Here is a 24,841-nt window from a genome sequence, read left to right as displayed (position 1 = left end):
GATTTGAGGCAAACAAGGGAAGGAGAGTTCGGACGTGCAGTCCTGAAGCAGATCCTACCTTGATCAATTAGGAACTTGTGACCCACCGCCTAGAGAGATTCTCAGCTGGCTAATCACTCATTCCTTACAAATGCAACGGATTACAATCCAGATAAACAGGTTGCTTACCTGTAACAGATGATCTGGATGTAATCCATTGTATTAATAAAACCTGCCCGACCTCCTCGCAAGAAACTGACTGAAGTGCACCCAAACTGCCTAGGATAATGGAAGCACGGTCACGTGCGTGGCAGTTTGGGCCAGCGCGAGGAGCTAGCTAATTGATCCATGAGGTCCCTGCGCAGGTGCAGAACCCATTCTTTATGAATACAACGGATTACATCCAGATCATCTGTTACAGGTAAGCAACCTGTTTTTACATGACTAGGAACAATGATGGTAATAATTTATGGTGAAATCAATGGTCAATTCCCCACTGTTTTTCCATGGTTACTTTTTATTGTACGTTAGCTTCCTGTGGTGAAATTGAAATTCAAGCATATCAAAAGCACCTATTATTAATTTTTAATCTTATTTATTCATATAATATATGTAAATACATGAAGCGTAACAAAATACATCTAACACAATCATTCATAGATAGATAGATAGATAGATAGATAGATAGATAGATATAGCATCATCCTCTATAAAATTCTTACTCTACTTCTTCCTTAAACAAATATTGGTAAAGTTATCAGTCTCTAGACCTTCACATAGCATACAGTTCTAAGTTAACCTATTCAAATTGTAGATTGACTTCCAAAGTCTTATAAAGGGACTCCAAACCTTATAATAATTATCCTTCTTCAATTTGTTCCGTCTCAGCTGAATATATGTTGCCAGTTTTTCAAGCTTTGCAATATACCAGATTTTCCCCTACCATTTGTCATGCTAGGCAGCCCAGGAAGTTTCCATTTAGATGCGATCAGCATTTGAGCAGCAAGCAATAAGTTATTTATTAACAAAAAAAGCCAGTTAGTTTGCTATGGCTGTCTTTCTCATAGCTGAATCTCAGGCCACATTCACACGTAATGCAGAACCATGGGTCCAATGGACCCACGGTTTTGCCCCCACCCCTGCTCTGCTGTCTGCATTCTCACATAACATTCTTGACTGAAGGACAGCCCCAGCACTTGATCACAGCTGGAGCAAGGGAGAATCTTCCTCCCTCAACACATTCAGACTTACAAAAAATCCAACCAGAGTCCCCTTCAACTCCTGTTTTATGTTATGTACGAATGGGACAACTGTCTCACCATGTGAGGAAATAAAATCCTCTTCAGATATTATGGCTGCTATGTACAGCCCAGAAGCAAAGGTGGCTCCAGAGGATAGGAATGGGTGGGCAAGTGCTCCCCCAGATAAGTGCCCCCCCATTTCTCTTTCAGAGCCCTAATATATGGAACACAACTCGTTCACCCATAAATGCATATAGCCCCTTCTATGGCCCCTGGTTTTTTCTTCTTCCTGGTGCCGTCACTGCCAGTGAGTGAGGGAAGCAATTGGGAGTGTGTTGGCTAGCCACACTGCCAGCTTTCCACTGCAACAACATGTGGGCTGGTCATGACCCCCAGACTTCTGCATGTTTGGTACTCGTTTGTAAAAGGCTGTGCTGGATTCAGGAAGCACTCCCCCACAAAATGTGGAATCCCAGAGGTTGGGCATACCACATCATGTGCAGGTGCCCTCCCCATGTTTGGCACTGCCCTCTGCAAAAAACCAAACAAAAACAAAAACAAAAAACCAAATGCATAGAGGTCATGGGAGTGAGTATCCAGTGAGCACATGTATTGGCATAGGGAGCATAGCCAGCTAATACACACACACACCCAAATGTATGGACTGTAGCCAGCAAACATGGTGGGTGGGTTCAGGCTTAAAACAGAACCTTGTCTGAAGCCAAACTTTGCATAACCTCCCTCAGCCCAAGAGCACATGCTTCCCCCTGCACATGCTTCCATCCCTGCATGAGTGTTTACTTCCTTTCCAGGTTAGGATAAGCCAAGATTGTTCAAACCCACCAATCTTGGCTTCTTCTAAGCTATTTTCGTCAGAAACCCTGGTATCTGAACCCGAGGATTGTTCAGATCCTGGGTTCTCTGAAGCAAATAGATTAGAATTGTTTTAATTCTCAGTGATTTAAAAAAACACCTAAAAACCTAAAACACATAAACACATCTTTTTAAAGAGGCTTTTTAATGTTTCACCTGTTGCTTATATCTGATAAGTTCTTTAGTTTTTATAATTCTTCTTTTTTAGCTTTTAAAATAACTTTTAATTTGAAACTTAAACTGTAAGTCTGATTGTGGTTTTAGCTTGGATTTTTAACTTGTTTAACTTAATTTGGTTAATTTTATTAGTCTGATTTTACATTGTAACTATTTTATAAATGTTGTGAGCCACCCGAAGCTGTAGTGTGCTGGAGGGGCAGGGTATAAATATTTTAAATAAACAAACAAACAAACAGAATAAGCCAAGATAGGTGGGCTTGGATGTAGCAACCAATCTCAGCTTTTATTAACTATAAAGGAAGTAGACACTTGTGTGGTTATGGGAGGGGAAAGCATACATTCTTGGGGCCAAGAAAAGCCGTATGGAGCTCGACTTCAACCGAGGTTCCACACGAAATCTGAACATGCCCAATGTCTGAAGAAGAGACATATTTCCCTGTTGCTGGTAATAGTAATCATTCTTGCACCAGTGCTATACAGGTGTATGTTAAAGGGGGGAGAGCTGGTCAAAGGGAGGAGAGCTGGTTTTGTGGTAGCAAGTATGAATTGTCCCCTTTGATAAACAGGTTCTGCCCTGGTTTACATTTGAATGGGAGACTACATGTGTGAGCACTGTAAGAAGATATTCCCCTTAGGGGTTAGGGCTATTCTGGGAAGAGCACCTGCATATATGGACTGGTTCCAAGTTCCCTCCCTGGCATACCCAAGATAGGGCTTAGATAGACTCCTGCCTGCAACCTTGGAGAAGCCACTGCCAGTCTGTGTAGACAATATTGAGCTAAATGAACCAATGGTCTGACTCAGTAGATGGCTGCTGCCTATGTTACTGTGTCTTCAGGTTTTATAAAGGGACAATAAAGGTAAGATAAGAAATTCTTTCATTGCTTTGTTAGCAACTCAAGAAAGGTGTGGTGACCCTCACTGTGCGAACCAGACTTCGCAGCCCAAGCCTTACTCCATGCCCAACTCCTACATTACTGAGCCGATCCAGCTCCCCGAGCTCCAGTGCCAGTGGAGGAACTCCCTTCCCTTCCTCTGATGATGGAGACGTTTCTGCATCAAATCGTAAGGGGCCAGGACCAAAGGACCGGATCGTCATGGAAGTGACTCTCAATAAAGGTTTGAGGCAGCTTGACTGCTATTTATCCGGCTCAAATAACAGGTTTTCAAATGGTCTTGAAGGACCAATAAAATATTGTAGGAAAGATTTTAGGAAAGACAGAATCAGTAAAGTTGTTGAGTCGATACTGTTGAGGACTGGAAGCAGCGCTACCAATACAAATTGGTTTTGAATCAGTATAACACCTCTGGTGAAGGTACAGTACACTGCACATTTTATTTCTGTACATAAAGGGCCAGTTTTCATGACCACCCCAGGTATGGTAGCCATCACAACTCACAGAGGGTGTTCTCGCACGCAGGCAAAACCAGGCTAACGAAGCCAAGCCTTGTCTTGGCCACACATGAGAACCACCAGGTGGTGCCTCAGCAACAAACCTGCCAAAACAGCCACCCATTTAAGTGGAGTTAAGGGAGCTAATGCTCCCTTCGACCAGTTTTTTTTATCGGCTCGGAAACTGCAGGGTTCACGGCTGGAGTCAGGGGAATCCCCATAATGCACCGCACACTTGTGCAGTGCATTTATGGGAGTTCTGGGGGTGCAAGGTGACACATTCCGGCACCCCTTCCCTCTGCACTGCTAGAGAAGGCAGCTGTACATTTGGCTGTGCGATCTCCACACCCAGACCATCAACAAAGCTTTTCCAGGCTTCCTCCCCGCTCTCCCACAAGCCCTTTCTCATGGATTGTGGGAAAGGGCTCACAATGTCTTCTAGCTAGGCCTGTGTATGGCCCAAAATGTTATACTCTGACATGACACGATACGACCTGACAGTGGCAATGTTGGGAAGGGCAGTGTTGGCCCCTTCCAACTTTCATGTTGTGTGTGTCAAGCTGGAGATCCAACATGTATGTAAGACCTGTGCAACTTGCCCTCTTCTCTTCCCCATCTTTTACTTTTAACTGTGGGGCAGGAGGCAGGCTGCGTCCTGCAGCTTTCACTTAAAGGGACTCTTTTTGTTGTTGTTGTTCGATGTTAAAAATTTGCCTTCTGAAACTCTGGGTTCCATGGGTACTTCTGGGATGTGTAGCTCTTTTCTTTTTCTTCTTTTTTTGAGGCTGTGGCTTCAAATTTCATGTGTAGCTTGGGCCTTAAGGCAAAGTTTTGCTGTTGATGTGGCTTGACTCTCTGCAGTTTCCTGCTCTGGTCAGAGCTGAGTGGCAGCCCACAGGCTGAATGAATCCCAGCCTGATATCCCTTGATTGCCAGATAAAGGCCTACTGAGAGCTCGTATCCTGACAAGTGGCTGATTTTGTCTTTCTGAACACTCTTAAAGTTGGCCCTGTAAAGAATTATGCTTGGCCCTACTTGTATTCCTTGTAGTTATTGTAATGAAGAACAGATGAAACTGCTCTCATTCTTTGCTCTTTATTTCATTGCAGAACCTTGTGTTGGGCTGGGCATTGGTGCCTGCTGCCTCACATTGGAGAACAGCCTTCCTGGTATATATATTCACAGCCTGGCCCCAGGATCTGTGGCTAAGATGGATGGAAGGTTAAGGTTAGTTTTGAACTTAACAGCAAAAATTATGCTGATGTCCTTCCCCCCCCACGGTGTAATGTCTACATCTGATTGGGAAAACTTGTTCCAGTGTCTTTGTACAGTGCAATTCATCTTTTGTTCTGGAATACTGCATACAAAATTTCAGTCAAAAAGTACTGATGAGCAGAGAGCCTGAGACAGTGCAACTCTCCATGGGAGCAGTCTCCAGGATGACCCATTAGCACTAGAACTTAGAGTTTGTATGAGGAATTGAGTTTCGATAGGCAAGGATATGTATATGCTGCACTAAAGCCCTTCCCCCACCCAAGGTCCAATTTCTGTAGCACAGTTACTTACAATAAATTGTGTGCAAAAGAAGAATCCACATGATCACCTTCACGTGTGGCTAGAATATTCTCTCTCTCTCTCTCTCTCTCTCTCTCTCTTTCACACACACCCATCCCCAGCTGTGTGAGATTGCACTACATGAAAGCAAACTTCCACATTACGTGTGTGTGTAGGAGATCTTATGAAGCTCTGACTCTAAAACTCACCACGTGATTACTTCTGCAGCCACCGAGCACACAGTTTTCTCTGCACTACCTTTTCATGCGTTGAGCCATGGCACAACAACATCTCTCCTCAAGGATTTGTGTAAAGCGTGATGGTCTCTACCTATGTACTTGTCATCAGGTTTGAAAACTCTCGGTCTAGTCCAGCCCTTTGCAACACTAGGATAGTCTGGATTTAACAGCTCAATGACAAAATCAGGAGAAAAAGTACTACCAAAATAATCTGAACAATCAACACATGCAATTTATTTCTTATGCAAAAGCTGCATATACAGTATGTTAACGTATCAGTATTCTATCCAGTAGAACTTGCATTACAGCTTAGAATCTTAAGCATACATGCATATGAAAACAATTGTAAAGCAAGAGAAGTGCTGAAGAACAGGAGATTGGAGCCTATCACGTTTTGACTTTCAGTAGGTCTTCCTTAGCAACATAGATCACTGTCACTGCAGCTTCCAACTCAAAACTTTAGGAGGCGGTTTAGAATTTTCCAAAAGTCATGCAGTAAATCTGCTGCTGAAATTGTAGCAGAGTGTAACAGAGCTGAAACCGAGGCTTGACACAGTTACTAAGGTTTACTACTTAACTATTACCAAATTATAAACAACAGTCCTACTCTGAGAGAAAGATCATCCTAACAGAAAAATAACAGTCTTAAGCTTCCAGTAAGAAATATAAACTGACCAATCAGTCTACAGAACAGCTGATTGACACGAAAACTTGCCAGAACCTGAGGGGTATACTCGTGGGTCAAATGGGCCGTAACTCAAAATTTGGCTTTAAAAAAGCCAATCTGGCAACCCACACAGATATGCATACAATACATCTGTGGCAAGAACAAAAACAATGTATATACACATAAAATCCCAACAGAAATAACCCCTCAAAAGTTTAATACTCAAGAGTCAGAATTCAAATATAAACATATAATACAATTTCTGCTTAGTAACACATAAATCTCCTGAAAGTCTCTCTTTTTAAGCATCTTTTTATTTAAAAATTCCATATTCTGTTGCCCATCTGTTCTTGTCCTTCCTTGGTAGGAGCCTTGTTGAATAATAATTCTTCCTCTCCCTTATAGCTCATCAAAAGATGTCCATAGTCTCTCCTTAATGCCCAGTCTTTTCCCATGCATCACATGCTTCATAGAATCATAGAATTTTAGAGTTCATTTATCATATTTTTATCATATTTTATACCACTTGATATGTACATGTCTGGGTGGTGTAAAAAATTTAAAACAATATAAAAAGTCACAGATTAAAATCCACGAACCTCAATAAGGGACTTGGAAGGGACTTGGGGATTCTCCTAGTCCAGCCCCCTGTTCAGTGCAGGGAGGGATCTACTCCAGCATCCCTAATGTTGGCCATCCAGCCTCTATTTGAACACCACCATCAAAGGAGATCCTCCCACTGCATGAGGGAGACTGTTCCATTGTGAAATAGCTCTTACAGTTCGGAAATTCTTTCTCATGTCTAGCCTCAATCGGCTTCCTTGTAATCCGAACCCATTGGTTCTAGTCCTGCCCTCAGGAGCAACAGAAAACAAGTCCACACCTTCTTTTAGGTGACGTCCCTTCAAATACTATGTACACACTCTGGGCTCCTTGGAGGAAGAGCAGAATATAAATGTCCAATCAATCAATCAATCAATATACGATGCCCCCTGCGTCTTCTCTTCTATGATAAACATACCCACACTCTGGGCCCCTTGGAGGAAGTGTGGAATATAAATGTAAAAAAATTAAATAAATAAAAATACTAATCACCCCTGATTCAACCTGAATCCATTCGAGCACGAATCGATTTGCACACTCCTAGTACAAATCTTAATATTGAAGATCAGTTTGATATCCTGCAGGCATGTTAAACCAGATGCCTTTGTTTCCACAGCCGTGGGGATCAGATCCTAGAAGCAGATTCAATCAGTCTGCGGCACGCAGCCCTGAGCGAAGCTTATGCTATTTTGAGTGAATGTGGTCCAGGCCCAGTAAGCCTTATCATTAGTCGCCATCCCAACCCAAAGGTAAGTTGGAAAAGGTATCAAACATCCTGCCATTACTGACCCACAGACATCTGTCCTGGATAGTTTGAAATTACATTAAAAATGTTCTGCTGCAATGGGACATCCACATAGCTTGATCCTAGATTGCACATTTCATGGGAGTTCTAATTCAGAAGATTAGTTGTATGCGGGTTGTTTGGACAACCCTACTCAGATCTATGTGAGTATTATCATGTGATCAGTGGATTTCAATCTGTATCTCACAACAAAGACAAAGCTGCTGGTTTAAAGCCCTAAATCAGGGATTCACACAATTGGATCCCTGTTGAATTGCACCTGCCATCAACCCCAGCCATAATAGCCAAAGGCTGGGGATGATGAGAGTTGTAGTCTGGCAACAGCTGGGGACCCAATTTTGGGAACCCCTGCCCTAAAACAGTTTTTGTACTGCCTTTTGGTACATAAAAGGGTCATATTTCTGGTCATATTTTCCTCTCGGTCCTTTACGATCTACAGATGCAGTCTTACTCCGTACTCCTTTGTACACCAAAATAAGGCAGGTTAGGACATAGATTTTCTGTGGTGGCACTTAAAATGTGGTCTGATTCAAGCATCATAGGGAGCCAGGATTGAATCCTGGTTTCATGCAACATCTCCTAGCCTTGGGTGTGTGCATTGCCACCCTGCTTTGAACAAGTCAGGATCTCTTGTGCCATCTGAAGTGGGCAATTGTGGCTTATTCTAGCTAGAGTTTCCAAATAAACCAGAATCTGAAGTTGGGATCCTGGTTTATTTGCAGACTATCTAAAGAATTGATGTGCACATTTTGGCTAGAATAATCCAGGATCGCCCAGTTCAGATGTTGTGAAAAATCTTGGCTTGTTCTAAGCCAGGATCAGAAGTAGAATTTCTTCTCTCATGCACAGGGTGGCAGGAGTGCACATACCTGAGACTAGGAGGTATGAAACCACTTTCTATTCTGTTGTGATGTCTGAACCTAGTCTGGGAAAAATACAAGGGAGGGCAAGCCATAAGTTGATTTTTAAAAGTAGCCATGTGTCCTGCTTCCTTGTGTGAATGGTTTTAATTGGCATAGCAGAAGATATGTGAAGACTCTGCCCTTGAAGACTTTTGGTCAAAATATTGTAAACAGTCTTCAAGGCTCTACACACGATCGGTGTGTAGAGCCAGGAGGGGTTTGGCAGGGAGAGTGGGTCAAGCCTGTTCTCCCCGCACACGAGCGGCTAGCCTGCCCTGGGCAGCCAGATCCGGCCACCCACACAATAACCGGCTCTGTCATGGAGTTGGTAGGTGCGGTGGGGATCAGGGGCCGCCTGGCCCCTGGAAGTCCAAGAATGCCCTGTGTGAGTGTGTGGGGCATTCTGGGGAGATCCTCAAGGCTAGGAGGCTTGTTGTAGCCTCCTGGTCAGGGGTCTCCTCATGGGTCGCTACAGCGCAGAGCCGTGCCACGGCAACTCATGATTAAAAATACGGGGTTAGTGAAGCAAGTGCTCCGCTAACCTCATTTAAGGGGAAAGTTACTTTGGCGGACTAGCGGCCGTTGAACCACCGGGCTTGCCCACAAGGCCCTTACCTAGAGATGCCAGGGATTGTACCTTGGACTTGTATGCGAAGCAGAAATTCTGCCTCTGAACTATGGCCCCATCTCCCTATTCCAGCACACCGCTGTCCCAGCTGGGACTGTGTGTGTGTGTGTGTGTGTGTGTGTGTGTGTGTGTGTGTGTGTTGAGAAAGGTCCATTTCTAGGTGGAAGCATGCCTCCCGAGGAATGTGTGGTTTGACCCTAATTCACTTGATGTATATTTTTACCACCCCCACCCCCAATGACTAATCTATAATAAGTAAAGTGTCGCTTTATAGCTAATCCACATTCCATCACACAGAATGCTTTTGTTATTGTATCACCTGATATGCAGGGTTTTTATGCACTTCCAAAACTAATAGAAGGGAAGATATTTTTCTTTCTTTCTCATTATTCTGAGTGAATGTGACACTGAAATTTCATTTAAACTGCTGAGTTTGCTTTGGGGTTCATTCAGTTCCTCTCTGTTCAAAGAAGTTCAGATTTCTGGTTTGCTTTGGTCTCCAATTATTTAATTCTTACAAATATGCATTGGATTTACACTGGCATAATGAACAAACTAAGAGAGTCTGTTATATGTTTTCAACGTCTTCATCACTCCTGCATTTATGCTGTCCCTGGGAGGAGCAGGTGTGTCAGGCAGCACTCTGTAGAGACAAGCCAAGCCAAAATCACCAAAGCCATGGGTCAGGAGCCAGGAATCGGTCCATCAGAACAGGCAAGGTCAAGGTCACAAAAGCAGTGGGTTAGGAGCCAGAGATCAATCAGGAGCAAGCAACAGCGAGGACAATCAAGTAGAGAGAAGCCAGGAATCGAAAGAACAGGGCACAAGAGCAAGGGAGGACACTTCCACAACAAAACTGTTTCAGCAACGGATCACTCAAGACTGAGACTGTATATAGTGCAGACCCAGACTGCTTTCTCAGGCTCCTACCAAATCTTCCTGGATTGCAGAGGATTAAAGGGGCTGGGACCTATTTTGTAGGCATAGGCTCCTATGGTGGTGGTGGGGGACTCCTCTACAGAGCGTTGAGGATCAAGGGAGTCCTCAGATTCAAAGGATAAGTCAATGGTGTATTATCTGGGTGTGGCAGAGGTGGTGGCTCCAAGGGGTCTGGGGTCCATTCTCTTGTCTCATCCCCCAAGTTCTCATCCGAAGCTCTCCTTATCAAATTATTGATGAACTGTTTTAAATTGTTGCCCTGATTTCCAGGGGTTTTAGCTGTTTAATCGGTTTTATTGTGTTTTAATAGTTTGATTTTAACTGTTAACTTATTTTAATTGTTTTTATCATGCTGTAAACCACCCTGAGCCATTTTGGAAGGGCGGTATATAAATCTAATAAATACATAAATAATAAATAAATAAATATCCACCCCAGACAACGTGGCCTGCAGGGTTGGGTTTGTTTGTTTGATTATTGAATTCATATACCACCTAATATGAGCCCCTGGTGGCGCAGTGGTAAAACTGCCGCCCTGTAACCAGAAGGTTACAAGTTTGATCCTGACCAGGGGCTCAAGGTTGACTCAGCCTTCCATCCTTCCGAGGTCTGTAAAATGAGTACCCAGAATGTTGGGGGCAATATGCTAAATCATTGTAAACCGCTTAGAGAGCTCCGGCTATAGAGCGGTATATAAATGTAAGTGCTATTGCTATTGCTATTGCTAATATCAAAATCTCTATTTAATTAAAACATAATATAAAACATTTAAAATCCATAAGAAGATAAAAATCCTAATAGATAAAAACACATTAAAATTTAAAAGTTTGGTCTCAGTTGGCCTGGGGAAATAGGTACGTCTTCAGGGTCCTCCTAAACACAAACAGAGAAGGAGATGCTCTTATTTCAACAGGGAGCACATTCCAAAGCCCTAGGGCAGCCACAGAGAGCGCCCGGTCCCAAGTTGCCACCAAATGAGTTAGCAGCAACTGTAACCGGACCTCTCCCAAGGATCTTAATATGCAATAGGGTTCACGACAGAGAAGGCGCTCTCTTAAGTACCCTGGACCTAAGCCGTTAAGGGCTTTATAGGTTATTACCAGTACTTTGTATTTCGTTTGGAAACATATCGGCAGCCAGTGCAGTTCTTTTAGAATTGGTGTTATATGGTCCCTTCGGGTAAACCCAGAGACCAATCTGGCTGCCGCATTCTGAACCAATTGTAGCTTCCAAAATACAAAGGCAGCCCCACGTAGAGTGCATTACAGTAGGCAAGCCTAGAGGTTACCAGCATACGTACCACTGTTTTAAGGTCATTTGTATCCAGTAATGGATGTATCTGGTGTATCAGCCAAAGCTGATAAAAACACTCCTGGCCACAGCCTCAACCTGAAAAACCAGGGAGAGTTTGTGATCCAGGAGCACTCACAGACTACAAACCTGATCTTTTAGTGGGAGTGTAACTCCATCCAGAACAGGCAGATCTAAACCCTCTCTCGGATCCCGACCCCCTACAGACAGTACCTCTATCTTGTTTGGATTCAACTTCAGCCTGTTATCCCTCATCCAGCCCAATATCACCTCCAGGCAGGCACTTAGGGGGATCATGCCATTTCCTGATGAAGTTGGTATGGAGAAATAGATCTGGGTGTTATCAGCATACTCATAGCATCCCAGACCAAACTTCCTGATGATCTCTCCAATCAGTGGTTTCATATATATGTTAAACCACATGTGGTTTCATGTATATGTTAAAAAGCATTGGACACAGTATGGAGCCCTGTGGAACCCCACACTTTAGTTCTCGTTTTTCAGAGCAACAGTCTCCAAGCGACACCATCTGGAATCTGCCAGAGAGTTAGGAACGGACCCACTGTAAAACAGTGCCACCCAATCCCACCTCCTTCAAGTGACCCAGCAGGATACCATGGTCAGTGGTATCGGAAACCACCAAGAGATCCAAAAGGATTAGCAGAGCCACACAACCTCTGTTGATCGTCAATTGGAGATCATCCATCAGGCCAACAAAGGCAGTCTCAACCTCATAGTCCACCCTAAAGCCAGTCTGGAAAGGATCTAAATAATCTGTATCATCCAGAACTGCCTGGAGCTGAGAATCAACCGCTCGCTCAATCTCCTTGCCCAACCAAGGAAGATTAGATACAGGTCTGTAATTAGTTAACTCTGAGGGATCCAATGCAGGTTTTTCAAATAAGGTCTAAAAATAGCCTCCTTAAGACAAGGAGGTATCCTGCCCTCCCTCAGAGAAGCATTTATGATATTTACCAGACTCTCTCTAATAATTTGACTACCAGGTGAAATAAGCCAAGTTGGGCAAGGGTCAAGAGAGCAGGTGGTGGGATGTGCAGTCCAAAGTAGTTTGTCCACATCTTCAGAAGTAACAAACTGAAAGTGATCCAATTGGTTCATGACAATTTAAGACTAAATACTGTATAATGTTTCTGGGGGGCAAATGTGTCCAGGGGCTGCATGGGCAATTAAAAATAACTAGCTGGGCTGGGCGTATCTGCACCTCCAGGGGGCCCACCCACTGCCGCTGCTCCCCTCCCACCAGCACGCTCGGCTTTCTAGCCAACCAGACCCTCCCCCCGCCGCCTGCTTCACCCCCGCCATGCTTTCTGGCAGGCTGGCAAGCCAGTCCGCTTCCTCTCCCCCACCCCACCCGCTTCTCACCCCCACTGTGCAGTTTCTGGCTGGTGGACTGGCTGGAAAGCCAATCTACCACCACCTCCTCCCAGCAGTCGGGCCGCCCCCCGTCACCTACTGCTCCCACCTGCTGGGCCGGGTTGGCCCGCCTCCTCCTCCCAGCATCCAGACTGCCCACTGCCACCTTATGCTACCGCCGGCCGGCCCGGCCCACCACTGCTTCCTCTGGTCGACCAGCTGCCGCCACCATTGTCTCCCCATCACTATCCCCCAGGCAGCTGCTCTTGCGAGAACTGCCATGCATGAGATTAGTGACGGGTACATTTAGGAGAATTACAGATAGATAGATAGTAGAACACAATTCAGAACTATTTCTTTATAGTTAGTGTGTGTGTGTGTGTGTCTGTGCCTGTGTCTGTGTGTCTGTGTCTAATATGGGTTTATTAATGTTTGCATCAGTATACAAAATAACAAACAACATGCCCAATTAAAAATAAAAGAAGTTAAACTAACAGATTAGCAAATAATCATAGATCTGTTTAGTTGGTTTTCTTTTTAGCAATGAATGTAATGTATTGTTAATTTATAATTTCATAGTCTTATACTTTAGTATTTCATAAAGGTACCTAAATGGAGTGTTGGCAATATGCAAATTTAATGAAATGTTATTAATCAAGTAATCATTTTAGAGGTAGATTATGCATCAATTAATCTTTATTTTTCTGGCAACAGTCCTACTTCTTAAATATGAAAAATCAATTACATGTAACATGTATCCATTTGTCACCTTAGTCATTTGGATCCCCAGATGCTGGGTACTTTTTCTCAGGTCTTTTGCTAAAACTATATTAAAATGTTTTTTGTTAAAACTATTTTTAAAATTTTATGCTTTACATTTAATTGTTTTTATTGAGTTTTATTTATTTCAAGTTGTGTACAGGAAGCCTTGAGATCTAGGTGTTAGGCGGTTTATAAATGTAACAAATAAATAAATGAATATTAACAGAAGAGAGCACTTACCATCTTGCCTTGCTTATTAACTTCTATATAGTATCTGGCTGGTCTCTGTTCTTAGGGTCCAGAGCAGGGATTCTTAACTTAAATGTTATTGGAGCCGTCCTCTGCCACAATGGCCTTCCACTGTGGATGAGGATAACAGGAATTGTACTCCAGCAACATCTGGGGAGCCAAGGTTAAGAAGCCCTGGCCCAGAGGACTCCTAAAGCAACAGTTGGTCTAATCAAGCACAATGAGGCCTGTGTTTGTCTGCAAAAATGAACCATGAATGATGTATCCAAGTTAACCAGAGAGTAATCTGTGTTAGTGCCAGCTCCAACATCTCTACTCAGACCTATGAAAGAAACATAAACCTTGAAATGAGCATATTTTGTCACACAGCATAAACATTTATAACTGTTTTTGCATAATTTTAGGTTTCTGAACAGGAGATGGATGAAGCCATAGCACGCACCACTCAGAGAGAAAGCAAAGATGCTTCTTCCCCTCACCCCACAGGTATTCATCCATTTGTGTTTAGTATTGCATCAGCTTTGATTTTGTGCAACATCCAAGGAGGTTTTATTGTGTATGGATTCTGTGTTAAGAAATTCTAAATCCTGTTCGTCTTATTAACTTGGGAAATTAAGAGGATTTGCTGAGAATCAGCTGTTGTTCTGCAGGCCTTTATTGGATCCTCTCAGGCACTGTCTCAGCCTAGTGGGGCATAAAACTGAGCTCTTCCAAGTATCGTTATGGCCAGTTAGATGTGAAGGCTCTCATAGGGAGGTGGGTGGGTGAGCATCTGGCTCATATGCTGAGATAATATGTAATTTCTTTTATTACATTTATATCCTGCCTTTGTTTCATCATGGAACTCAAGGCACCAATATGGTGGTTCCCAGGCAGTCACCCATCCAAGGCATGGACCATACTTAGACCTGCTTGGCTTCAATAAGACAGCTATGTCATGTGTCCTCAGATCATGTAATATATTACACTAGCCGACCCCACACAGAGCATCTGTGCACTCTTTGGGGCCGGTGGTTACTTCTTCCCCCCCCACCTTCTGCCCCAGTCTCTGATTCCGGGCCCAGCCGCCTCTCCTCCCCACCGCCACTTCTGCCCCCTGCTTTCTTTCCCCCCTCCTGAGCCTTGCCTCCGTGGCCAGGCTGGGCCTGCCGCCACCTCTGGCCTCCGCATCCTGGGTGTGCCTCAGCTAATCAAACGCATCCGCCACCCAGCCAATCAGCTAGGCGCTGGGACGCAGGGGCGTAACTATAATAGGGCAAGGGGAGACAGTAGTCTGGGGGCCCACTGCCTTGGGAGCCACCCCAGAGGCAAGTCACATGACTGACTCCCCCAGTAGCGCACCCTCCTGGGCTTCCTTCAGTTGTATTCATCCTCCGAAAATGATGTGAGTGTTAAGACCCAGAGCTACCAGAACAGCATGTTTTTCTCTAGTACCATTAAATGGCTTGCATCGTCCACAATTTACAAAACCGTTTAAAAAATAATTTAAAATTATTTTAATTTTAATAATGATGATGTTCTATTGTGGCATAGATAGATAGATAGATAGATAGATAGACAGACAGATAGATAGATAGATAGATATATGCTTTTTGTTACCACTATTCAGATTTCTTTACTTCATGAGCTGAGCTTCAGTGAGGGGGGACCCATTTTAAAATCTTGTATCTGGGCCCACTCCAACCTTGCTACGACCCTGCTGGGACGCACATTCCAAGGCACACCCAGGAGAATTATATATATATAGATAACCATTCATGTTGTTCTGGAATAAAAAATATATATGGTGAAAATATTGGCTGATGCATGTAAATAACAGAATAATGTTAATTGTGCAAAGATTCATAAAAATACATCAAAAGGGCAATACTTCTCACCCCTACTACCAGTTGGGCTAAGATGGTGGCATCACAACTTCAAATCTTTTCTGTCTAATCAAGTTATATTTAACAGGGAGCCTGCCAAAAAGTCCATCCCCGAGTGTGAAGTCTAAACAGACAGAACCTTCCTCACCCTTGAGCTGGACAATGAAGCGTTTCTTGGAGCCAGCAAGTCGGGTAAAAGACTTAAAATTCATAACTGTCTTATCTTGTTTTGAAGGGAACTTTAACTGATAATGATTTTGCTTGAAGAAAACCCAGTTCATGTGCATTCACTGGTGCAACTTCAGAGGAAGTCACTTTGCACATACTTGTTCATATAGTTCGTTTATTAAATCAAGTTAATAGCCTTTAAATAAATTTGCCTGGTTGGGTAAGCAAGCTCAATAGTGGTACCATTAATAATACTCTTTGGACTAAATCCAAAGAGTATAAGAAAGCAGCAAATGTGGGAATGTTTCCAAAGGCACACCCAGTAGCAACACTAGAAAACAAAATATTGGAGGATGAGAAGGGTGCACAGAAGGTGCAAAGGATATTCTTTGGAGGGTGAGCTTTGTCCCTCCAAAGTAAGAGAAATAGCATTTTATGTGACATTAATACCTCCATCCGAAAGTTATTTTCTCTGAAATGAGTCCTTTGGATTTTAATAGTTAACTTTCAAATAAGCATTCTTGGGACTGCAAAAACAACAACAACAATTTTAAAAACATATTTATTCCCCACCCCTCCAGTATCAACAAAACACATACAATGTAAAGTAAAACATTAATAAACCTAAGCAAGTTAAAAGATCAGACTGAAACCATATTTAAAATTACAAATTTTTAAAGTTTCAAATTAAAAGTTGTTAATAGGACGTAAAAACTGAGAACTAAAAACTAAAAAACCTACCATATATAAGCAGCCGATAAAACATTAAAAAGCCTCTTTAAAAAGATGTTTTAATTATTTTTTTAAAAGCACTGCATAAATAAAGACTGCATATTTATTTTAATATTAAAACAATGTCCCGTTTGATTCAGCAATGAGAGGCTGAGTGGTAGGGTAGCCATTTGCCTCCCTCTGGCGCCACCTATGGGCACATCAGACTGAAAGGCCTAAGGCTCTCTCAGGAATTTGGCTAGGTTGGGCTTGAGCTGCCACCAAATTAGTTTTGAGGTGAATTTGGATATTTGGGCTTGGGAGGAGCACCCACAGAATTCTGAAAGAAGCTATAAATGTTTTTGTAAGACCCTGCTAACTGGGCAAAGAGGCAGCTTTTAACGTGGCGATTCTCTTTATTTAGCAGGGGGAGAGTAACTGGCCCTGTCCACCCCCAGCACAACATCCCTCCAGTGACTGTGGCGGGTGTCTATCTTATGCTTCTTTTTAGATTCTGAGCCCTTTGGGGATAGGGATCCATCTTATTTATAACAAAATAACAAATCTTATTTATTTGTTATTTCTCTGTGTAAACCACCCTGAACTATTTTTTGGAAGGGCAGTATAGAAATAGAATAAATAAATAGCGAATTTTCTTCTATGCAGGGAGCTCCATACCTTGGTCCCACATAAAACGTTAATGCTGCTTGAGGTGTGCCATGGTGTGCCATGGAGTATCTTCTGCTTCTCACCATCACTGTTGGTCCTGTTGGGAGTCCAGGATTGGTGAAGAAACCCTCCATGCAGATGGCAAGCTTAATAATACCCAGGCCTGGAATTGCTACCAAATTTCTTCTAAAGTAATGCTTTGAAATGATTTTTGAAAATCTTACTTTTAAGAGAAAGAATCTCAAGGGGGGCGGGGCGGGGAGACAAAGGAAGATAAGATGACTAAAAGTTTTTCAGGAAGGGTTGGGCAAGTCTGGCCAATGTGCCTACTTTTTGCGATAAGAAAATTAGGCAGGTAGGTGGTTGTTGGGGTTGGGGTGGGAAGAATTTTTAGAGCAGAAAAGCTTTCAGAGTTGTGAGCAGCCTTAATCTTGGATGTGTCAACAGCTCCCAGCTATTACTTGTGTGTTCATGTGGATGGATTTGCTGTGTATTTGTAACATCTCTAGAGGCCGTCCAGAGTTATCCCTTCAGCTAGAGTGGAGCATGTGCTATACATGCATAAGGTTGCGTTTTCAACCTGTCCTAGTGCAGCATGACAGGTAGCAAGACAAGGAAAGACCTCTTCCAAGCTCTTGGAAAGGTGCTGTCTGTCAGAGGAGGCCATACTGGGCTAGATGGATCAGTGGGGTCTGACTCAGGAAAAGGTGCCATCATATGTGCACAGCAGGGCAAGAGTACCCTAATTCAAGGCTTCTCACACTTGGGTCCCCAGATGTTGATGGACTACAGCTCCCATCATTCCCAGCCACAATGGCCAGTTGTCTCTGAAACATTAAAAGGTAGTAGCTAATCAGATTTTAACCTTGATTTCCATTATTTCATGCCCATAAATTGGATTCTGTTCAATTGGGGGGCCCGTGTCCCACCAACAGATTATACAATCGTTGTTGCTTGCCCTGAGCCACATTAGCTTGTGCAGGCCAGCCTGTGACATTTAGCAACCTGAAGCAGAGCACCAAACGCTTCCCTCTCCCTCTCCCTTCCTCTTGAATCCCCACACCCCAATTCCTGCCTTTCTTTTGGATCTTTCCTGCTACATTCCTTTCCGTTAAAAAGGAAAGAGCAAAAGTACCATGGTGCCATTTCGCCTTCCTTCTTCTGTAAGCCCTCTATGGGGAGGGTGCTGGGTGGGTTATCATGTTGCCCCAGAGATCTGGCCCATAGTCTGCTGCCTGAAGTGATCTGTGTCACCCTGCTTCATAGTAGGGCCGACACTGCACTTGTGAGATGTAAGCTAGACTTGTTTCTTTTAAAACCCACATAAATGGCGGTAAAGAGTGGCAAGGGTATAAACACCCACTCTATATAGTTATGTGCAGCAAGTCATATTCATCCAAGTGACTTTTTATCCCAGGAAAGTGTCCAGTCCATGGGAAGTATCCTGTACAATCATTCCTGCAAGTTTTTATACTGGAACATAGGGACATAGGAAACTGCCATATACTGAGTCAGACCATTGGTCTATCTAGCTCAGTATTGTCTTCACAGACTGGCAGCGGCTTCTCCAAGGTTGCAGGCAGGAATCACTCTCAGCCCTATCTTGGAGAAGCCAGGGAGGGAACTTGAAACCTTCTGTGTTTCCCAGAGCAGCTCCATCCCCTGAGGGGGATATCTTACAGTGCTCACACATCAAGTCTCCCATTCAGATGTAACCAGGGCAGACCCTGCTTAGCTAAAGGGACAAGTCATGCTTGCTACCACAAGACCAGCTCTCCTCTCCAATCTGATTTTCTTTATTCCAGCAGGGATCCATCAATTCTGAATCGGAGCTTTCCCAGTACTTCTTACAAGATGGCGCGAGCCAGTTGTCGCTGTCAGAGACTACAATAACAGGCTCCAGTGACGAGGAACAACTGCGTCCCAAAAGTGGGAGCAGCTCCCTGGATGAGAGTTTTCCTTCTCCTGGCATTCCAAGTAAGCTAGAGTAACGGAAGGAACTTCCAACGAGCTGGCTGCTTTCTGTGTGTTGCTGGCTGACATCCAGACTAGTGTTGCGCTAGTGCAACAAGAGGAGTCACACACACTTAGGGAGCTTCAGAGCTGCACAAAATTGCAGTATTCTTGTTTTTGGAGCCTCAGAAACCATTAGCCAAGAAGCAGGATTTCTTTATGTCCTCCCACAATAGCCAGAGTACTTCTGGATTCACACCTCTCCCTTCTTTCTCAGGTTGAGGCGGTGGCCAGGGGTGCTTCCTGTCAGCTTCGGCTGATATGCCAGCTGCGCCCATTTCTCAAGATCAATGACCTCAAAACAGTGGTACATTTGTTGGTAACCTTCAGACTTGACTTCTATAATGCGCTCTACGTAGGGCTGCCTTTGTACATAGTCCGGAAACTTCAGCTGGTTCAGAATGCGGCAGCCCAGTTGGTCTCTGGGTCATCTCGGAGAGACCACATTACTCCCTTGCTGAGGGAGCTACACTGGCTGTCAATTGGTATCCGGGCAGAATACAAAGTGCTAGTTATAGTTTATAAAGCTCTAAATGGCTATTTAAGAGAGCGGCTTCTCCACTATGAGCCCCACCATCCATTCAGGTCATTTGAGGAGGTCCATCTCCAGTTACCTCCAACTCATCTGTCTGGTGGCTACACAGAGATAGGCCTTCTCAGTTGCTGCCCCGAGATTGTGGAATGTGCTCCCTACTAAGGTACGATCCTCCCCACCTCTGGCAATTTTTTTAAAAAATCTGAAAACCCATCTTTTCACCCAAGCTTTCTCAGCTTTTAAAAATTTATTGGTTGTAGTTGATTTTAAATTGTTGAATGGTTTTAACTTTTTAGATGTGTTGCAATAGTTTTATTTTAACCACCCAGAGATGAAAGTTTGGGCGGTATATAAATTCAAATAGATAGATAGATAGATAGATAGATAGATAGATAGATAGATAGATGCTCCATCCATCTTTTCTCTCCTACTATCTCTAACTCTACAGGTAAAAAGTAAGTATATAATTAACATCTCTCAAGATTTTTTAGGATTTGAAATAAATTAGGAAAAATATGCTGTATTTACCTGAAGCCAAGACTAGTTTTCCCCCAAGTTCTTTGATGTTAGAAATCAGGGGGTTATCTTAAATTCAGAGTCCTCTTCCTTTTGGGTAATTAAGGGTATAACCTGTATTTAACCTCTATTTTTTTAGGGGCTTATCTTAAATTCAGTCATCTTGTATTCAGGTAAATATGGGTATATCTACACATTGGCTGACATATTATGCAGGCTTATGCCAGCCTGTCTGATCAGCCCACGCTGCTCTGTGCTTCTAAGAAAACAGCAGGAACCCGCTTGCACAAATACTTAAACCAATGCACACTGTTTCCAATGTAAGTTGCACTCTTGAAGTGTATATACGTTTGTTTAAGTATTTGCTCAAGAATGCCATTGTTTCCTTAGACACCCACAGCAATGCGGGCTGATCAGAAACACTGGCGTAAGCCTACGTAAAGTGTTGGCCATTTATTCAGCGTAGAGAATTGATTATGATTGCAGAAGTGGAAACAGTTCTCTAGCTGCAGGATTCAGTTCTTTTTCATGCAATTTCTGGCGTCTCCAGCTTTGAAGAGGATGTAGTGTATTGTCTGATGTTTTTAAAAGAGTAACTATATTATAAAATCAAGATGATATATGTTTTTTTCTAGCCACCAAAGAATCAGGCCTATGTGATTCGCCCGGCAGTGGAAACTCACCAGGTCCTGTCAACAAGCACAGGGAGAGTACGCCCCGCCATGTTAGTTTCAGCGACAGCCCCAAAGGTGTGCGGACTGCATTCCAGAGGCAGAGGAGGATCGCTTTCTATGATGGCGATGCCAGCGATGAAGATGACTTTGGCAAACCAGATGGTGTTCGATTTCAAAGGGGGCCAAGGTCCAAAGGCCAGAGGAAGGTGGAGAGTAACTGTGAGGTTACCAGTGCGACGACTCCTGTAGAAGGTGGTGATACACATCTGGAGAAAGAATTGGCAGTAAATAACCACAGAGAGTCATCTGTTTGTGGCCGCAGGGATTCAACAGAAGGCATCATGGAGCATTCAATGAACTCCCCTTTCCTTGCAGTCAAATCATTTGATTACCCAAATGTGCCAGAGCATCACCCAAGTCATCTGAGCTTGAAGGATTTCCGAGAGGCACAGCTGGAGTCTAAGAGATCCCCCAAACTGGAGCATAAAGCAGTCACGCGAGTGAAAAGCCTGATGAGCATCGAGTACCATGGTGTCCCCAGGCAGAAGAATGAAGAACATGGTCCTTGCAACAAGCCCGTCGGGAGGATGCTTCCACACATCCGGAAGAGAGAAGCCCAGGAGAGTCCTCTTGGACAAAGCCATGCTGAAGCAGTTACCTTAACTCGGAATGAAAATGAATCATTTGGCCTGGATCTGGAAATCCATGCCGCACCCTTATGTGTCGTGATAACAAGCTTGCGGCCAGGTGGAGCAGCTGAAAGGGTAATGCTCTGAGTCTTTGACTACTCAATTTGAAGTTTCCCTTCTCTATATTTCTTTTCTCTGATGGGACTTTAGTGTTGAAGGAAACTGAGATTATGCAGGCGAATTGAGAGGGCTATTTCATAGGCAGTATTAATTCTGGAAGCCTTGTTCTCCCCACTTCACCCCACAAACATCTATTAATGAGATGATTTAGTGCCATATAATCCTAGCTGACTTAAACTTAAGCAATGGGGAAATACATTGTTCTGGAACAATCCATTGTTGTAATTGTACCAGTGATCATTGCTGCTCTACCATTTGAGCAGAAAGAGTGATCATATCCATATAGAGTGCAAGTCGTTTAGAAGCAAAAAGTATTAAATTTTTAACAGCACACAGCTTCTTGAGAGGGAAGAACAACTGGACTGCCATTTAAATTTAAAAAATTTAACAGATTATTATTTATTCATCTCTTTTACCTAGACTTGTAGTTTTCAGATTATGAAGAGGGCCCCCTATAGGAATCTGAAAGTAATGCATTAGCACACTAGGTTAGAATGGCCACTAATATAGACAGCTTTAAAGAAAAGAATAATACAAAAAAGGGAATAAGATAAGGTCTGCCTTTTAGCAATGAAATCACGGAATTGAATATCTATGTTCAGAGACAGTATACCAGAGGGCGTGTATCTGCAGGCTGGGGACAAACACCAGAAAACCAGACCTTCTCTTCATGCCCAGCTTGTGAACTTCTCAGAAGCATCTGGCCAGATGCTGTTGGATGCAAAATTGTAGATTAGATGGGCCAACAGTCTCTCCCACCTAGCCATGTTCTTATGACCTTTCTATCTATATTCTTCTCTAAGTTTTCTGCATGACTTGATTGAGAAAAAAGATGAATCTCAAGTGCAGGGCACTTGAACCTCAAGTGCAGGCTATAGTAGAACAAGGTGGGACTGAGGACTGGATGTCAGAACACATGTGTGTTGCATTGGTTTTGTAGGAACTGCAATTTTTTATGCTTGTGCCTAGGAAATGTGTGCCTCTGAAGCTGCTCCTAACTTGTCAACAACTCCAATGTTAATTTTAACAGGCATCTATGGGAAAGCTGTCTGCTGGAGATGAGATCCTTTCTATCAATGGTATTCCAGTCCACGGATTCTCTTATGAAGAAATCTGTCACTATGTACGCTGTCTTCCCACATCTATCACACTGGAAGTGCAGAAAGCTGCTTCTGGTAAGTGAATGTTTCCCCCCTTTTAATGTGCTTTTTGAGCAGCTGATGAATTTGACTAATTTCTCATCACTGGGGCCCATTTCTCTCTCTCTCTCTCTCTCTCTCTCTCACGCACACACACGCGCACACACACAAACTCCTCATGTGATGACTTGCATGTATGAAGAGCCAGCGCAAATTAAAATGCACAGGTGGAGGTTTCATATATACAATGCCTTTCCATGCTGCCAGTTTACATACTGGTTTCCAAGTCACTAAGTATTGATTATCAAGTATCAGACCTTGGCCGTGTTCCAGAGCAGGCTCTGATTCAGGAGCAGACAGATGAGAATCAAAAGGGCCATAGAAACATAGGAAGCTGCCTTCTACCAAGTCAGACCACTGGTCCATCTAGCTCAGTATTGTCTATACAGACTGGCAATGGCTTCTCCAAGGTTACAGGCAGAGTCTCTCTCGGCCCTGTCTGGAAATGCCAGGGAGGGAAATTGGGACCTTCTGCATGCAAGCATTCAGGTGCTCTTCCCAGAGCAACCCCGCCCCCTCAGGGGAATATCTTGCAGGGCTCACACATGTAGTCTCCCATTCAAATGCAAACCAGGGTGGACCCTGCTTAGCAAAGGGGACAATTCATACTTGCTACCACAAGACCAGAAGCAGAAGACATAGTCAAGGGTTGGCTGGTGGTAAGGTGAAGCAAGATAAGGTAAGACAGTCTTTTTCTCCTTAGGACAAACTGATGAGACTGCAATCCAGCCTGGAACTGTTATACAGATCAACCTAGGTCCCTACTGGTTCATCAGGTCACCTAGGCTGAAAGATAATAATATTGGCCAAGATCCTGACTAAAGCTATGCTGGTCATAGACTGAAATAAAGACTTGACTTGACTAAAGCTGCATGTATGCAACCAAAAAATGCATGTGCAGATCGATAGCATTCCTGCTTTGAAGAGTGGGGCTTGTGTGTGTAAGTGTGTGCATGATTTTCACTGATTTTCACTTTCCCCTGGAAGCGCTCTCTGCAGCATGAAGTAAAATCTCTGAGGGTCATGCAGCCCTCAAAGATATTATTTTGTGCTGTACGGAGCACTTTGAGGGGAAGGGAAGACTGGCGAAAATCATCACCTCCACACTTTGGAAGCAGGGATATTATTGCTTTGCATGTGCCTTTTTTTATTTTGACTCAGCTTTAGTCAGCATGTTGGCTGCTGGCTCCAACCATTATAAAAGTGGTGCAGCAATGCAGCAGATTTCAGGCCAATAACTCCTTCAGCTCCTTCAGAGTTGCCCTGGTGGTGCAGTAGTAAGGGGCCCATAAACCCTGCTGCCAGAATCTCTGGTTTGAGATCGCTGCTCTCCTTCATCAAGTCATGCAAGTTCTGAATGTGGCACAATGGCTGTTACCCAAAGCAACCCAATGCAGACGTGACAGGGAGATGTATCCGTGCTACAGGACGTTTCCGCACTACTACTGTGCTTGCAGGGGCAGTGAATTTTGATACTTTGTGCTGTCTCTGGAAGTACCCTGTATCATCTGCAAATACGTCCCTGAGGGCTGTGATGTCCTTGGGGACATATTTTCAGATGACACAAGGCACCTCTGGAAGCAGTGCAGTGTGTCAAAATTTGCTTTCCTCTGCTCACCCAATGCTGTGCAGTAGGGAAAGCTTCCTGCAGTGCCCCTTGGTGTGTCCATGTTGACTTGTTTTGGATGGCAGCCGGTGTGTCTTAAAAAGAGAGCATGGTGACTATTTAGGCAGTGCTACAGCTGAAATTGTGGAGGCGGCTTCATGTTCTTCTTGGCTATAGGGAATCTTTCAGCATTAAGCTTTGAAATCCTATAGGATATTACTCCTGGTTAACAAACACTCATGAGATGCCTCCATGTTCTAAATTTCCACATGTCAGGCCTATGTTTGCTAACATTCCTTCCAAGATGGCAAATGTGTCTGGAGAAAAACAGATGCTGGTATAATGTAACAAAAGCTTGTTGGTCCTCTTGAAGAGGT

The 24,841-nt window shown here is 43.6% G+C and overlaps 1 protein-coding gene across 12 annotated transcripts in view; it reads left to right on the top strand.

The window, feature by feature from the left end:
- Positions 1-24,841, top strand: part of PDZD2 (PDZ domain containing 2) — a 382,173-nt gene that overhangs the window by 332,933 nt on the left and 24,399 nt on the right. For 11 of the 12 annotated variants that reach the window (XM_053299060.1, XM_053299054.1, XM_053299061.1 and 8 more), the window contains 8 exons: positions 3,167-3,392; positions 4,776-4,893; positions 7,346-7,478; positions 14,104-14,185; positions 15,653-15,756; positions 18,918-19,089; positions 20,812-21,614; positions 22,690-22,834. In XM_053299060.1, the coding sequence (XP_053155035.1) occupies positions 3,167-3,392; positions 4,776-4,893; positions 7,346-7,478; positions 14,104-14,185; positions 15,653-15,756; positions 18,918-19,089; positions 20,812-21,614; positions 22,690-22,834 (1,783 nt within the window). The remainder of the gene's footprint in view (positions 1-3,166; positions 3,393-4,775; positions 4,894-7,345; positions 7,479-14,103; positions 14,186-15,652; positions 15,757-18,917; positions 19,090-20,811; positions 21,615-22,689; positions 22,835-24,841) is intronic. The other variant, XM_053299062.1, reaches the window with a different exon arrangement.

This window comes from Hemicordylus capensis, chromosome 2, assembly GCF_027244095.1.
Source record: "Hemicordylus capensis ecotype Gifberg chromosome 2, rHemCap1.1.pri, whole genome shotgun sequence".
NCBI classification, from domain to species: Eukaryota; Metazoa; Chordata; class Lepidosauria; order Squamata; family Cordylidae; genus Hemicordylus; species Hemicordylus capensis.
This window is presented reverse-complemented; position numbering and strand designations above follow the sequence as displayed.